Source organism: Argiope bruennichi, chromosome 8 (assembly GCF_947563725.1).
Source record: "Argiope bruennichi chromosome 8, qqArgBrue1.1, whole genome shotgun sequence".
Taxonomy (NCBI): domain Eukaryota; kingdom Metazoa; phylum Arthropoda; class Arachnida; order Araneae; family Araneidae; genus Argiope; species Argiope bruennichi.
In genome coordinates, this window is record NC_079158.1 from 105,145,244 (window position 1) to 105,162,674 (window position 17,431).

The 17,431-nt window shown below is 25.5% G+C and overlaps 1 protein-coding gene across 1 annotated transcript in view; it reads right to left on the minus strand.

Annotated features, from left to right (window-relative positions):
• The window catches only part of LOC129980861 (large proline-rich protein BAG6-like), a 46,040-nt gene that overhangs the window by 23,824 nt on the left and 4,785 nt on the right, over nt 1-17,431 (minus strand). The window contains exons 3-14 of the mRNA XM_056091300.1: nt 17,058-17,099; nt 16,080-16,155; nt 15,250-15,434; nt 11,486-11,557; nt 9,677-9,814; nt 9,268-9,471; nt 7,979-8,144; nt 6,934-7,204; nt 5,882-6,005; nt 4,572-4,751; nt 4,321-4,440; nt 1,594-1,843 (exon numbers count right to left, since the gene is read on the minus strand). Coding sequence (XP_055947275.1) covers nt 1,594-1,843; nt 4,321-4,440; nt 4,572-4,751; nt 5,882-6,005; nt 6,934-7,204; nt 7,979-8,144; nt 9,268-9,471; nt 9,677-9,814; nt 11,486-11,557; nt 15,250-15,434; nt 16,080-16,155; nt 17,058-17,099 — 1,828 coding nt within the window. The remainder of the gene's footprint in view (nt 1-1,593; nt 1,844-4,320; nt 4,441-4,571; nt 4,752-5,881; nt 6,006-6,933; nt 7,205-7,978; nt 8,145-9,267; nt 9,472-9,676; nt 9,815-11,485; nt 11,558-15,249; nt 15,435-16,079; nt 16,156-17,057; nt 17,100-17,431) is intronic.

The window sequence follows — 17,431 nt, forward strand, 5'->3', positions numbered from 1 at the left end:
ATGCTGCTGTAAGGTAACAATTTATTTTATGTATTTTGTCTAATATTTACATCTTGCTTAACAGACATTGCATTTTAAGCATTTTTACACAATAAATCTTTGTTATAATGAACCACCCTACAAAAGTTTTGTCTGACTTCTTATTCACTAAGTATGTTCTAGGAAGAATTTCTTATAGGAAGTTATTCCTAAATTTAAATATATATATATATATATATATATATATATATATATATGTTTCCTCTATCTTTAATCCAACTAATTTTTATAATTATATTTTTTATATTTTTCAAATTTTTGTAGTTAAAATTAAAATCTAAATAAAATGTATCTTATTGACATTCATTATATTAAGGTGATATATTCTGCAAAAGGAGTTAAATATACCATTCAAAAGAGATACACATGACAAGAAATAATAAATATTTAAAGAAAGTGAGGAAGGAAATAATAAATATTTAAAGAAAGTGAGGGAGATATTAAATAAAGGCAAGGGAAAATATAAAAAAAAATGTAATGAAAGCTGCAATAATAATTTTCTGTATTGGTAGAACTCAATCAATGATACTTGCAAGGCAGGGAACTAAAATAGTATTATAACTGAATCTCAGTTTCAACAATTGTTTGCTACTAATAAAAAAAGAAACTGTGTGTATGTAGATAGAGCATATGTGTATTAACACTTTAAATATCAGACCCTTTTTCACCTGAATTTGGAACAAACATACTGTACAAAAAAAGTCAATATAAAATTTGCATTTCTCCAAAATATTTCAAAAATATTACTCTACAAAATTAAATTTCAAACTGTTTTAAATTTTAAAAGAGTATCTGCTTGTGGTATCAATTTAACTGCCATGCAGTTTTTTCCTAAATATTGACAATATTTTTAAAAAAATAATCTTTTGTATAATTTTCAATAATAGTTTTTGTTGTTCCAGTGAAATTAAAATTGTTTTCATTGTTTCATAAAATATTTAATAATATGATTTTCTTTCATAATTAGATGTTAAAGAAGAAAGATTCTGTTAATTATTTGCACAGTTTGCAAAAGAAATATGAATGAAATATTAGTACTGCAAAGGTTAAGAGTATTGTGCATTATGAAACCATGGGATTCAACTCCATTAGGAAAGTTTATATGTGTGCAATAAACAGAACAGACATTAAGGTTATTAAAATCGCATGACTTTACATCTATCATAAATTGATGTTTGAAAACTTTTGAGGAGACAGCCACAAACAAATTAGGCAAAAGAGATAAGTTAAATATTACCAAGATTCTAAGTGAACCAGCTGGTTACCAAGAACAGCTAGTTACAATAATAAAAATAATGGTACATCTACCTATTAAATAATAACTGATATTATCTTTTCCATCTATTCACTCACTATAAATCTAACAAAATACATTCCCTTGCCTTTCCAAATACCAAAACATAAACAATCTTCATTTAGTAGTATTCCAAATCTTGTTTAGACTTTGAGATTTTGTTTACTATAAATTTTATTGATTAAAATTTCTTTTCATTATATTCTGATATATATTTGATTGGAACTAAACATGACAATATAAGAAACAATAAATAATACCTCTTGTAGAAGTTGAAGTTGCTACAGAAGGTGGAGTCTGAGTAGTTTCAGAAGCAGGAGTAGATGAACTTGAAGGAGGTACTAAACACGAAGAAATACTATCAATAGTTGTAGAAGGGGATACTACTTCCATGAAGACAAGAGGATTTTGACCTCTTTGAGTAGAAAGAGGACTTCTACTAGTAGTAGAACTTGTGACAGATGTAACAAGAGGACTTTGATTAATTCTTGGTGCAGGGACTGGCCGAGTCTAGAAAAACATTTTGCTTAATTTCAAATGTACATATATATATATCACTAATATTAATTTTAAATAAAATATTAGTGAGACCTTTTTGTGGTTATTTTACTATAGTGATTTTTAATGAATGTCCTAGATTAAAAAGGACAAAACATTAAATAATTAAAAATGAAATTATTACAAGAAGAAACCTGAAAAATAAACAAATTTTTAAGTACACCACATATTTAAATAAGCATTATTTACTCAGCTTTTATTAACAAAAAAAATAAATGATACATAATGGAAAATTATTATCATGTGAGAACATGATGTTGTTGTAATTTAAGTGTTTGAAGCCATAAAATGGAAGGCAGAAAAATGGCAATTTACCATTTTGAGGCATCAATTTTTAGGTTATTAGAAAATGATAAAGAAGGTTATCACATTTGATGATTCATCACCAACAAAATGTTACCACTTGGAGTAAATGTCTGCCATGTACCTGATTTTCCCATCTGGACAGCACGTCAAAATTCTGCCAATCTTCAAGAACTTGCTTAAAGATTGCCATCCTTAATAGATACCAGAAATGATAACAAAAGGCTTTTAGAAGTCGCAATAAAAAATTATTATGATTTTATTTGGTGAAAAATCGCTTCAAATATTTCAACTTCAGTGGCCGTACATGATTCTTAAGCCTAGTTATAATTGTTATGACTCCTCAACAGAAATTGATCCCCATATCTTCCAAAACAATTATCTTCCAACAAATAGTCTTTGCACTATCTTAAAACTCAAAAAAATTGCCTTTTTAATGATACTGTATAGTTTTTACTTGATAATATTTCTAATTCAATTTGATACATTATCTGAAATAATCTTTTTAAATGCTACAGTCATCCATTAAAATATTCAATTGCATGTTTTTACCAATCATTAATTAAGCTGTAGGATTTACAGACCTGGTTTCATTTCATAATCTACACACTTTTTAATCTGCTATAAACTAACTCAATCAATTGATACATTTCAATCAGATTGATACCACGTGACTTTAAAAAAAAATGTTCTGACATGATAACTTGAAATTTGAAATAGAAGATTTTAATTTTTTCTTTCTTCTTATTAATTAATTTTATTAACTAATATATATCATGATATTGATTTAATCTATGATTTTTCAAATAAATTCAACAAAAAAATCTGAACTGGCTAAATCAAAATATTATTCAGTGTTTATCTAAAAATCAAAACCATAATAAAACTTGATTTTTGTCTAAATAATTACATGACTAATGACTGGATTAATACTGTTGAATTTTCACTTTTACTGCTTTTACTTTTGCTTAGTTTAAATAAAAGAATAAAACTAAGCAAATAGAATAAAAATTGAAAAATTTGAAGCTGTGGGACCACAGCAAATATTAAATTGATCTAGATAATAAGAAAAACTGATCTAAAAATACATACAGAAAAAGAAAAATGATAAATTTTAAACTAAAAATTACAGTAAAGAGTTATTTTTAATATACAATGATTTTAAAAATAACTTTTAGTACATAAGTTGATTTAACAAAGAAGCCTAATACATCACTTTAAATAAAATTCATAATAAGCATTATAATTTACATTGAATATGTTCAAGGTTTTCTTTAAATAATAGAGAAATATTTCAGTGCTTTTTAAAATAAATTTTATATTTCAAAAAAAAATCTCAAATGAATAAAGATCCTTAAAAAATTATCTACTTATGATCACCAAGAACACAAAGTATAGCCATTTTAAATTAGGCAAAAAAAATTCAAAAATAAATAAATAAGGTAATATCTTTATAAGTTTTATTTCAACCCAAATAGTTTGATTTATAAATGATATTTTAATTTTATCTTCATTGAAAATTCAAGGAACCATAGAAATAATTTAAATAGCTGTTGATTAAAAAAAAAAAAAAAAAATTTTCATTAGCCAAGTTCCTTTGTATTTAAAATTTATCTTAGCTTTGTACTTATTAGTTGTAGCTTTTTTTTATTTAAAAATAATCTCAAAATTGGCAATGCAATGATTTATTAAAGAATTTAAATTTATTAAAAACAAAAAACTACAAATATAATTGCATATGCCCCATGAATAGCACCAAACATCAATTAAAACTACTGACATTTTACATGAATACAACCACAAACACCAAGTACTGATACATTAAATAAATCAGAAAGGAAAAAAATTCAAGTAATTTTTACCATCACAGAAACAAACATTTAAGATGTAGAGTAAGTTGACTTTCCTAGTCAAAATGTAAATGGTTACTTTTAAATATCCAACTTATAAAGAATGGATATTTTAAAATAAAATAAATTTCTTGATATAATTCTAGAAGCAAAGCTTTAAACTCCAATAAATAAAATGTTAACTTTAAAATAGCTTCTACAATTTCTCTAACCCAACATGCAAAAACTTTTTTTTTTTTTTTTGTTATATGTAACAGAGAAAAGTGTACCACATACTTCAGTAGCAGTTCGAGCAGCATCGTTATTAGTATTAGCATTATTTGCAGTTGCAGTAGTTGTAGTGCTCTGACTTGAATTAGGCAAAGTGCCGCTAGAAGTAGTAATACTAATCTGAGCCTGAAATTAAACCAATCATTCCATACTTTAATTAAATGGTTATATAAAGCAAAAGTAATATATATTAAAAGATTATCAAGTAATGATTTTCATAATGCAATAAAAGGTCATAATTAATGGGTATTACATACTTGCATGGGAAGTCCCTGAAGTATTGGGCTGGGTGAAGATGATATGATTCGCACAAGTGGATTACGAGGAGGAGGTTGACTGAAGTTAATGTGTAGATCACTCAGACTGTGATATGCATGGCTTAGAAAATGCATAAGTTGAGATACACGACTAAATAGACGATGAGCATCCACTAATGGCTGAAATAAAAAGTGATGATAAAGTAAATATTTTTCTTTTTTCAGCATAATTTTCTGTTCTCATTTTATAGTCTAATATTCAAAATGTAGATTTCCTAAGATTAAATAGATTTTTTGTATTGGTAATAATGTGCAGCATACCCTAGTGTTAATAAGCATAACATTATCCAATTGTTTAATTAATGCTGATTGAGGTATTGAAGATGTTCACATTTCAACATGACAAATGTTTTCATGTGATTCAATGTAGAATGCATTCTTTCAACATGACAAATGTTTTCATGCGATTCGAAATAGGAAGCATTCTCCAAGCTTGTCAATTAAAATGTATCACAGTTAAAAATTTATTTTGACAAATAGTAATTCTTTTTAAATAATATATGTACCGAAATAATAATTTTATGCAAAAATATTAAATATTCTCATGTAAAAAAATTGTTATCAGTGAATTTTGTGAATAATCAGATGATAAAGAATCAATGCTTTTAAATTTTTAATTAACATATTTATCATTACTAAGAAGAAAAGATATTAAAAATCCATCCACACCACTAAAGCATGTCACAGAAGTCTAGAAAATAATTTTACTCCATTTTATATTAAAGAACTATGATAAGGAATGATTTTTAAGTAATATAATGCAGTTTAAAAATTTATATTTAATATATAAATATTTAACTTATATCTAAAAAAATGTAAATAATTCATATTTTATTAGAAACATTCATAAATTTTAGAAAAAAGCTCCTGGAATAAAATGGAAATACTTCATTCTAAAAAAAAAGAGAATGAAGCATTTCCATATTTCTAAAGCAAATAATAACTCTACATAGATAATTTCATGGTTACCTTACAATTTAGATCATAGTCAAGCATTTGAAATACAAAAATTATTGATTTAATTCAATATAACAATTTTGCCAAAATAAATAAAACAAAACTATTTTGCATAAAGTTTGGTGGAAAATATTTGATGCAAGTGAACAAATCTGTTTATACTCTTTTTGATTACAAAATATATCTCAAAATCTAATAACATAATAACAGCTTAACCTAGAAATATAATTTTATAAAATACAAAAACATTTAAACTTTACACAGCATATTAAATTTTAATAAAAATATCTTACTCTTCCACTTAAAGTAGGATCACTCCTGATTAAATCTCTACACCTTTCAAGACATGGTTGCATTCTGGTATTCAATCGCATAATATCCTCCAATAGAGTTGCTAAAGTCTGTACACTTGGTTGTCTGTAAGGCAATCAAATCAAAAATTTTAATAAAAAATATATATACACAAAAAGCATTAACTGAGAGCATACATGAGCAAATAATTAACCTAGATCTAAACAGCATAATCTACTATGCTAAAATATTTAATATAATATTTGACATTTAGCTGAAATATATACTATATTACATTATTTTACATAGATATGTGTCAAATGATCCATAGGATAAATGCATGTTTAATATGATGATTTAATGAATTTATTGATAACTCAGTACCCCAATTACAAGTTTAAATTTAATTATCGAAGACTTAAAGGAAATTTGGAAGATTTAATCACAATGAGGTAAAAATGACTCTACATTATTCTATGTTTGATGATCAACACTTTTCAACTTAGAAAAAAAAATTAAAATATATTTCAAAAAGCAATATATGCACATCCCATGGAAAATTAAGATTTTTTTTTTCTGGCCAATTGTGAATTTCTTATATTTATAGAAAATGAATATATAAAACAAATAGCTTTTTGCTGTCCAGTAGCAATTTTATACATAAACTGTAGAGCTCTCTAGTGTCTTTTCTGATGGGACACCGATTCCATCTGTTGAAATATTGGTGACATTAACATTTTACCAAACTTTTAAATTTTAAAATATAATAAAATCTTTAAATTTCAGAAATATTAAATTGAACATAGAATAAATTCTGAAAAAAAAAATCATACCACACATGCAAATGCAAAATTATTTTTTAAAAAAATGCAAGTAATTTCCCACCTTCTCTTTTTTAGTAAGAATTATAAATAATACAATTAATAATATACTGCAATATTAAAAAAAAAATCTCTTATTTTATTTTTTAAAACTTTATCAGATTATTAATTGATATAAAATTAAAAGAAATAAAAAAAGATTAGGTTACTGCCATGCAAGTATGAAAACTTACATGATAAGAGGTCCTCTGCGTGAAGATGAAGCAGGTCCATTGGAAGATGGTGTTCTTGTTGAAGACAGGGGACAAAGAGGATGATGACTATTAGAAGTAGATTCATTTTCTGCTTGAGCTGGCTCCTGAGCAGCTGTTTCAGCATCAGTTGGCAGACAATTCATAGATATAACAGTTGGATCAGTTGACATAATTTCAGTTGGAAGGAAATCTGCAACATTTTCAGCTGGTGCAGCATCCATTGAATCAGAACCTGATGGTGCTGTGGTACCTATAAGAAATATTGTCTTAAAGATTTACCTTCACTTTAACAAGTACAATTATACTTTTAATAATTTTTACATAGTGGAATACAAATAATTTTAAATGACTCATGTCTAATTTGAGCATTTCTAAAGAGTACGACTCAAATATTAACATTAAGAAATATATAAAATGCCTTTTATGTTCTCAAAATCAAATTTAATTATTATAATGAATTATAATAATTAATTACAATGAATTATTTGATTCTCAAAAATCTAAATTTGAATTAGTTTACTTAAATAATTTTTAAAATGCTGTTTTATTAACAACAATTTTTCTTTTATTTTAATTATTTTGCACTTTTTAATCATTTAGTTAATTATTATAAATGTTACGACCATTAGTGGATTTTTTTAAATAAACTGAAAGACGATATTAAGAAAGACTAGTGTTGTGGAATCAAAACTTAACTAATAATTTGAAAAATATATAGAATATTTCAGAACACTCATAAGTATAAAAATAATTTGAACCCAAGCATATAAGGAAGTAAATGAAAAACCAGTTAAAAAATTCCATCTTTACACAGGAAACAATTCCAGTTAAATAATAGTGGTTTTTTTAAAAAGTATTCTAATATGATAAACATATTACAGATATAAATGAATAATGTTAAATATTAATTTCACAGTTTTGTTACCAAACAGAAAATTAATAGTGGAGATGATTAGTACAGACTTAAAAAATGTTTTAGAAATATGAACAATAAAAAAATTGAGTAAACTGAAATTTAACTTACTAGCAGTTGATGTTGCAGGAGTGGCTACACTAGCAGTAGCAGCCCTGGCTGCAGCAGCTGCAGTTGCAAAAGCTGCAGAAATGGCTGCTTGTGCAGCATGTGCAAGACCTTCAAATCTAAATCTTTCAGGGCCTGATGTAAGGCCAGGAGTCTCATCCATATTTAGCTGCAATAATTACATGTATGCTGTCATATTCTTAGTTGAAAAAATATACTTAAAATTTAAGAAAAAAATTCAGGTTTTCCTTGAAAAAAAGATTTAGAAAGCAATATGGAAAAATTTGCTTTGTTTTGTGTTCCATTCACTTTATTGATATTCACTCATAGGAATTGTTTTAAATCCAATGAAGTGAATATTAAATATTAATAAATGATTCAATAAAATATTTTATTAACAGAAAAAGAGACAAATACATCACGAAAACTTTAAACTGCTCAATTAACAAATTGTATATAAATATAGTAATATGATAAAGGTGCACAAACAGCAATACATGGAACTAAGAGCAAAAACATTTTAAGAATGTTTTAAAACTCTTTATTGCCTCTGAAAAATTTAAAAGATTAAAAATATTTAACCGAGAAATTCAACAAATAGTTCTTCGGCAAAGAAGTATTTAGTTTTAAGAACAAACAAAATTTCTTTAATGAAGTCTATTTACAACAAATATCAAATTGGCAAATTTCCTCTTTAAAAAACTATTAAGCAGTAAATGCCTAAAAACTAATAAAGAAACTTGATTTCATTTTAATACAAACATATTTGCTACCAATATACTTTTATATTATTAAAAATATACTCATTTATTTCAAAATGGTGCAGACTTCTGCAATCTTTTTGTGATCATATTTTGCATATTACTTTTAAAAGGAAGTTTACTGGTTATCTTATTAACAGTAGTTAAATAAAATTCAGATTGTAGAATAATCACATAAAAGAAAATTTAACCAATCTCAAGAATGATAAAATTCAATTCTGAAAATGATGAAATTTGTGCTTCTGCAAAAATGTGTTTGTTCTATCTGAATATAGAGTCAAAATTAAGAAAAAACAAAACCTAGAATTATTAGTTTGGAAAATATTCAGCTAGAATTTAAATTACAAAACTAAGGAATTTCAACTATTATCTAAATTCTTCTATCTCTTTCCTAGGTTGCATGAATATTTTAAAACATTTACTTTCAAACATGAATTTAGGTTCATTTATGTCTTATAGATTTTTTTTTTACATTTTTCCTCTAGTTAGGTTTTTTTCTTTACTAAATTTAATTAAAAAATATGAAATTACCTCTGAATTAATCTGTGAATTGATGCGTGTTCTTATTTCTGTAAAGTCATCTGAATTGCTTGCATCTGATCCATTAGGTGCATCTGAACCATTTGGAATATCTGAAGTACTTGAACTTGGAGGATCTATTTCTACTTCATCAGCATCAGTTTCAGTTTGAGATGAAGAATCAGCAACATTCTCATTATTTGAATTGGTCATCTCCTTTAAAAAAAATTTCAACAAAAATATTAACCTAACTGTGATTAAAAGAAAGTTCAAGCTGAAACTGCTTTATAAAAAGCAGCAATATTAAAGTGCAAATTCTAAAAAAACATAGTAATAATAAAAAAAAGTATAAAAAAATTGAGCAAGAAGATGGTTTGCTTGAAATAGGTTATACTTATATAAATGCAATTTTCATACTTACTTCAATTGATCCCAACAAATACTCAGCACGATTTAGCATGTGACGAACTCGATTCATTCGTACTTGGGCTTCACTTTGAAGAGGAACCTGAACTGGCACTCGGCCTAAATTAATGTGAACATCGACTGATCCATCATCCTGCAAGAAAATAAGTAAATAATATATTGTGCTTTTTTTCTTTTTCATAATGATTTCCTACTTTTTCTTTTAATTAAAAAAACAAACAGCAGTATAGTTAATCATATATATATTCTTCCTACCTTTGTATCAGTTGGCCGCTAGGATTGATGGTTACTAAAAAATTCAATTAAATATTTCTTTATGTCTTTTTCTAAAGGGTTTCCTATTTATACTATTTTAGAAACCTTATGCCATCTCGTTCATTCTTTTTACGCCTTTTTCTAATTTCTAACATACATCTTCTTACATCTAGTTCTAACACAGAAAGGAATGGCACTGCTTAAAAATGGGCATACTCTTAAAGTATTTCACTTTATGATGAATTTAAACCTTAATTGTTGATACAATAAAACTTCACAAATTTTATTAAAAGATTGCTGTAGGATAAATGTGGAAAGTGAAAAATCAATTAAGGCTGAATCTTTATATTTTGATTATTAAGGATGAAATGGTTGGATAAAATATTAGCAACAACAACAACAAAAAAGAAAAAAAAAAGAGCAATTCAACATTATTGAAGTTTAAAAATATTTTCAAAAATAATTAAAAATGGACAAAAAAAACCATACAATTAAATTGTTACCATTGAAAAGATACTATTTTAAATGTTAAGATGATGTAAAAATCATTTTTGTGTTATTTGGATAAATTATCTCAGAAAAATGCCAACATTTTACTTAACTTTTAATTAATTAAAATTTTAAAAATGCAATCAAAGATATACACATTCTCCTTCTAAAATACATATGTACCAGATTTAGCATCCCTTAGTCAAACAGCATGATTTAGACAATGTCAACACACATACATTCATCATTATTAATAGATACTATTATTGTATATTACATATACTTATATATTAATGCTATAACTCCTTCTGTGATTTAATTGATTTCATCTCCTGAAGAGCAAGTTGGTGCACTTTTTAAAAAGTATTACATTCTGTTTTCATTTTTAATATTGATTTGCAATTTATTTTTACAGCAATTCTTGATTTGCAGTATTTTGTGCATTTGTTTTATATGTGTTTTCTATTTTTCCTTTTTTGTCTTTTTTTTTACATGCGTTTAAACCACCTTTTTTTATTCTGGTTTATCTCGATTTTCACTTTATTCATTATTTATTTTGTTTTATTTTTACTTTTTCCTCTTTTACTTAAGTATTATTTTTCTCCCTATTTAATTATCATCTAATAAATTAAAATTTTACTTCAACTTGAATTTCTGAACTGTGCATGATTTTAGTTAACCTATTATAATCCGATGGCTTTAACAGAATAACATTTTGCATATTCTTACACGACAGTGCATTAAGCTGCATTATCATGTGAGAATAATGCAACTTAAATAAATACCCTCTTCAGCTAAACTTATGAAAAATTCTCTTTGAAGCTACATAAATTCTGAACATATTCTCCTTCCCCCCTGCCTGTTTTGCTTTGTTATACTGCATCATGATTATGAATTCAATAAAGAGCATACAATAGCTGTTGAAAATTGAATCTTTTGCTTGTGAAGAATAAAGCTTTGACTTCAAACAAACTTTTTTTTTTTCTGAATAAACATTTATATCTTAATGCAATGTTTATTGCATATTCTACAACTAAATATATAATGAAAGTTTTCTTACTGATGCTCTCGACATGACAGTAGCATTTCTTCCAATTTCACCCATTCCAGATACAACATCTTGAACAATATTCTGAAGAAGAAATAAAAAATATAATTTCTCAGAACAATGAACATTAATAAATTCTGCAGAATTTATTAATATATGCAATGCTGAAACATCTATTCATAAAAATAAACATAATTTTTTTTAGATTTTAATAATTTATATCTATTTATATATATGTTCAGTCTGTTATGCAGAAATAAAACAATTGCTTATCAATCCAGTAATTTTGGGAAAATACATGTATTAGAATATATTTATTATCAAAGTCTTATTATTTTAAGCCCTTCAGTAGGACTCAGCATCCCAAGTTCATCTTCAACACTGCCAATTATTATGTGGAAAAGAATAAAGCGAAATGGCATGTTCTCTCAAGTTTTCAAAAGCAACACATCTGATTCTAAAACAGAATACATACATAAAATGTTTCATTAAATGAACACCAACAATGTATATTTTGAGCAGCAGTATGATTATTAACTTTTATAACGGTTCTGAAATTTTTAAACAAAATTACCATTATATTAAAATACATTTAAAAGTTTATTAAATAAAGATTATATACAAGAATAATATTCTTGCATATTTTACATATAAGCAAGAATGATATTCTTGTGTGTGTGTTAGTACACTGATGATATAGAGTTAGTGTGGCATTTCAAAAGGGTATTTCAACTAGGATGATGTTCATTTTAAATAATCATTATTCAAAACTATAAGCTCTATCCCCAATCAATTTTCACGTAGTTTCAAAACAGGAGATGAGTAAAAAAAAGCTATAGTACACCAGCAATAGACAAAATTGTCAAATTTGTTGTAGTATTTGGGAAGAAGAAAAGAAAAAAAAAGAGCAAATACGAAATTCTGGTGCCTAAACATTTGTTATCTCTAAATATCACAATTATATTTTAAACATATACAAAGTGAGTAAATGTGATAAAAACAGAATAAAATCTAAGAGAATATAAAAATTATTAGTAATTATCAGTGTAATTAAGCACTGTTTCATAGTAAAGTCAGTTTTCATCATATCAGCAGCATCTAGATTCACCATCTTCCTTATTCAAAGAGGCTACAGAAAAAAATTTTCTTTGGCAAAACTTGCAACATTTTCCTGACAAGCCTACTAATTATATTAACTCCTTGACCTTCTGCCAGCTCAGTATCGCTGTGTGCATATAATGTGCATTATTAAAACACATTTATAAGTTATTTAACATGAAAAAAAAAGTTAATTATTTAAAAATGAAATGAACATTCTAAAAATACTATTAATTAAAATATAAACAAAATATAATATAAAACTAAATAAAATAACTATATAAAACTAAAAAATACTATTATTTACATTCCTTAGACGGAAACCTTAGATAGATTGGAATGTTAACAAAATATAATGCTCTAAGAATTTAAGAAACACTGAAGTTAAATTATGTAATCAAGTAAATAAGTTAAATTATGTTGCACAGTAAAGGTTATTATGATCTTTGCGCAAAATTTTAAAACAGTTCAATAAATAGTGTTCTTGGCATAAAAACCAAAATTGCATGTTGCTATATAAATATTAAAGTAGTCCAGCTTTAAATACACACACGTATATATATATATATATATATATATATATATATATATATATATATGCAAAATTTTGAAGTCTGAAATTTCTTAAACTATTTAATTCTCATTTTGAGATGCCTCAAGAATTTGATTATTTTTTTCTTTTAATTCTTTGAACTGATACTCTGTTTCCCTTTCTTCTTACCAAATTTTCATTTCATTCCTTTCTTCTATTTATTTCTTCTCTTTATACTCTTCATATTTGCCTAATGAATTTTTTACACTTAAAATCTTATAAAACTGCTTTGATATTTTAAATTACCCAACTATTTGTCAGAAATAATTCTTCTTGCAATGAATATTTGTGCTTTCATACCCCTCCCCCATGAATAATCCTTATTAATCAAAATTTCTCTCTCAATATTGCTGTTACCATGAGAAAGTAAAATTATCATCTTTAACAAATATGTCTGGAAGGTTCTGAAATGTGGTCGAATCAAAATTTATTTACCCTCACTTTGTTCTTGGAAAAGTGAAACTGATTTTTTTAAAAAGTTTCATTAAAGTTACAGTAATAATAAGCTTATCACTCTTCTTATCATAATGAAATTCCAAAAAATTAAGATAACTTTGAAAGAAAGCTGTCCCTGGTTGCTATTGCTAAGACTGTTTTGGCAACATTTTTTGGATGTAAAGAAACGACAACATGAAATCACTAACAATGTGCATGCCTTTCACAAAATGCTTTCATTCACGATTTTCCCGATTTTTCTAGATTAATAAAATTTCCTGCTTTTTCTCTGATATCTCTGCTCTCCTGATTCTATAATCACGCAGAAATTCAGTAAGAGCATTTAGTATAAATATCCCTTGTAGCAATGTCTACATCAACATCAAGTAGAACATTGCTGCATGAACTCCTCTGCAATTTGTGTGAATTGCAGCACTAGATGAGTGATTTTTTCTGTAGCTGCTAGTGCAGTATATCTTTTGGCACACTTATAGGTTATATTACCATAAAAATATGCTTGATAGTTTACTAACCTCAATTCAACAGATCCATCATGTTATTAAACCATATTTAAACCTGCAGATGACTTTTCAAGCAACCTTGGTATACACCTTTCAGTGTTGGAAATAATTAAGCCAAGATGAAATTGGTTTTCATGAGCAAGTTCATACCCAGACAAAATCTTAAGCCATTTGGGTTACTGTAATTCCATATAATGTTGCTACTATAAAAAATTTGCCTAAACTACTATAAAAAGCTGCCTAAATTCTCCCCTGCTCATGAAAACTTCAATAATAAAACATTTCACTTTGATAAATCATTTTTTTCCCCCTAATCCTTTTTTTTTTTCCTCTTGCTGCTAAAATGAGGATTTTGTATAAAAGCTACACAAAATAATAGGTAATGAAAAACAATTTTCACATATTAAAATTATTAATAAGTTTTAAAAAAGTGATAGACTTTCAGCAAGATTTCCTTTCCAGCTATTATGAAAAAACTATTTGTAAATAATTAAGTCAATGCTATAAATATGATGAGAGGATCTATATCTTTGCCTTTTCCTGTTAGTTTAAAATATTAATATTCTTCAGCAGCAGTAGAAACAACTGCTGTTGAGAATAAAGTTCTTTTCCTTCATAGTTTCTTAAATAAAAAAAATTTTTAAAAAAAACCTCACTTTCAAATTCATACAACATAGTACTTTTATGTACTTATTCCAGAGTACTTTTAAGTCATAGTACTCACTTCCAATTACTTAGTGTAACAAAAATCCACCATTGCTAATGTGGGCTACATCATGCAAATTGACCTTATCAGTTAGTTGCTGGGATAAATAAATTAAAAGCCATATTTAAAACTCTTTTCTCATGATGCATTCATTAATATCAAATTGAGTCCTAATAAGTTTAAAGCAACAAAACTATAAACCTAACTTTTTTTATTTAAATTCCAAATCAGTAGCCTATAAATTAGCAAAATGTCCTTTTATATAAAGGAAATATACAGTTACAGTGATTCAACATGATATAAATATACCTTATTTACATATTATGTCTGCAAAAAGATTTAAAGAATAATTAATACATGATCACAACAATAAAAATAGTATTTTAATTTTTCAAATAAATTCATAAAATGACCAGCAATCTACCTGCACCTGTGCAGGATCAACAACATCTTGTGGTATAGTAAAAGCACCGAGCAAAAATCCAGCAGCATCTCGATGGGATCGAGGGTTTGTTGTAGTTGATGTGCTGGTAGAACCATTTGATGATGTATTATTTCCTTGTGCTGGAGGAAGACTCTGAACAACATGTATTACTTTGCCATTTACATCTAAAAATTTAGAACATTATTAACAAATAATTCTAAATACACTTTGCTTTAAAAGAATTATTATTTGAAGAAATATCCACACAATTTTTAAAAAGATGCAATGATTAAAAATCCTTTTAGAAGTCACAATATATATATATATATATATATATATATATATATATATATATATATATATATATTATTCAGCTTTGGTTTATTTAGATATTCTTTATACATAATTTAAGTTTCAATTTATGCACAATATTTGTGTTCTAATTACATAAAATATTTGAAATTTGAAAAATATTGAAAGAGAAAAAACTTTGCTTCATACTTTTCACATAAATTATTTACAATTTGCCTGCAATGCAATTAATATATAATATTTTAAATATTGCATGCTAAAACTCATACTTTATATTCAATAAATAATAATATTACAATGCTTTTCATTAATTAAATTAAAAAATTATACATATAACTAGGTTAAGTTAGTATTAATTAGAACAATGTAAGAATGCTTAAAAAATTTATTGTTAGATAATAGTATTACTTGATTTCTTGGGAAAAATAATCTAAATGTTAATACTGAATTTAAAGATTATAAGAGTAATAATTAAATCATCAATAAATTTTCACACAAAATTAAAGTAGAATACTTGCCATATTCACTGAGCTTTTTGTCATCTTTTAAAATTTTGCCACAAAAAATTAATCTTTGCTTGTCTGCGGAAATATTCTAAAATAGGAAGCAATTCGAAACATTAATAATATAAAGTTATTATGCCATTCACAATAGTAAAATTTATAAATTTTTCTTAGAGTAAACAGTTTCTTAATATATCAAACAATTTAATTTAAATCAAATAAACAATAAAACAATTTTCAAATAACAAATGACTTTCTCTTTCTTTTTTAAATTTTAATTCAAATTGTTAGGAGAACAAATAGATTTTATTAATTTATATATTCTAGAATTTTATCTTATTTCCTGGTCCAAATGCCAATTTTTTATTTAATTATTTCTAATACATGCTCTAAAAAATTGCATAATTTTAATTTCCCACATTTTGTGGGAAATGATAAAAATACCTAATAGCCAGAACATTTCTTTTTTTTAAAGTTAGCTAAGATTCCCTTTCCTAAATTGGCATTTGTCGAAAAAAACCCTATTTGAATATTTTAGTAAAATCGTGAAGGGAAAATTTTTTTTACTTTGCTCTTGTAATGCAATGTAAACTGACGTATCAGCCATGTGTTTGAAAAATCATGAATATATAAAAAATTAGCTATTTACTCAATGTTTAAACAATGAATTAGATTTAGCATGCTTTCTAATTCTTAAATCTCCTTGTACTTAAAGTACATAATCTTGACATTGACTTTTTTAGACTTTTCAATATTAAATGTAAAATTGATATACAATAGCTTTAATTTTTAAGCTTAAATTTCTTTTCAGATTCACTACAGCAGAATGTTTATACGATTCATTTAAACCCGGAAGAAATTTCAGTATCATCTAACTTTTTGATTAAACTAATTAAATTAATAGCTAAGAATGAAAAATTTTAATTTTGCAATACTAGATCAAGAAATAAATATAATTTTTCTCCTTTCATGAGTCATAAAACATTTACTTACCAAAACAGGAGCAATTTCATCTTTGAATTCTTTTACAGTGATCTAAAAATAGAAAGAGGATTTAGATATTTTATTTTCAAAATTGCAATTTCTTTGTATTACAAAAATAAATAAATAAAATAATAATAACAATATTAATATAAAATATCTTTTCAAATACAGTAAAAAAATTTTTTAAAGATTAGAAATCAACCTTCTTTCTATTTTTTGAGATTTGACAAATATAAATCATTAAATAAAGTCTTTTGACTCTAAAAATAATTTCATTCCTTTTATTCTAAAGAATTCAAGAGGAAAATAAAATCAAGTACTAAAAAGCAATTATAAAAAAAATTAGTTACTTGAAATATTTTTATTAATAAAGAAAAATAGAT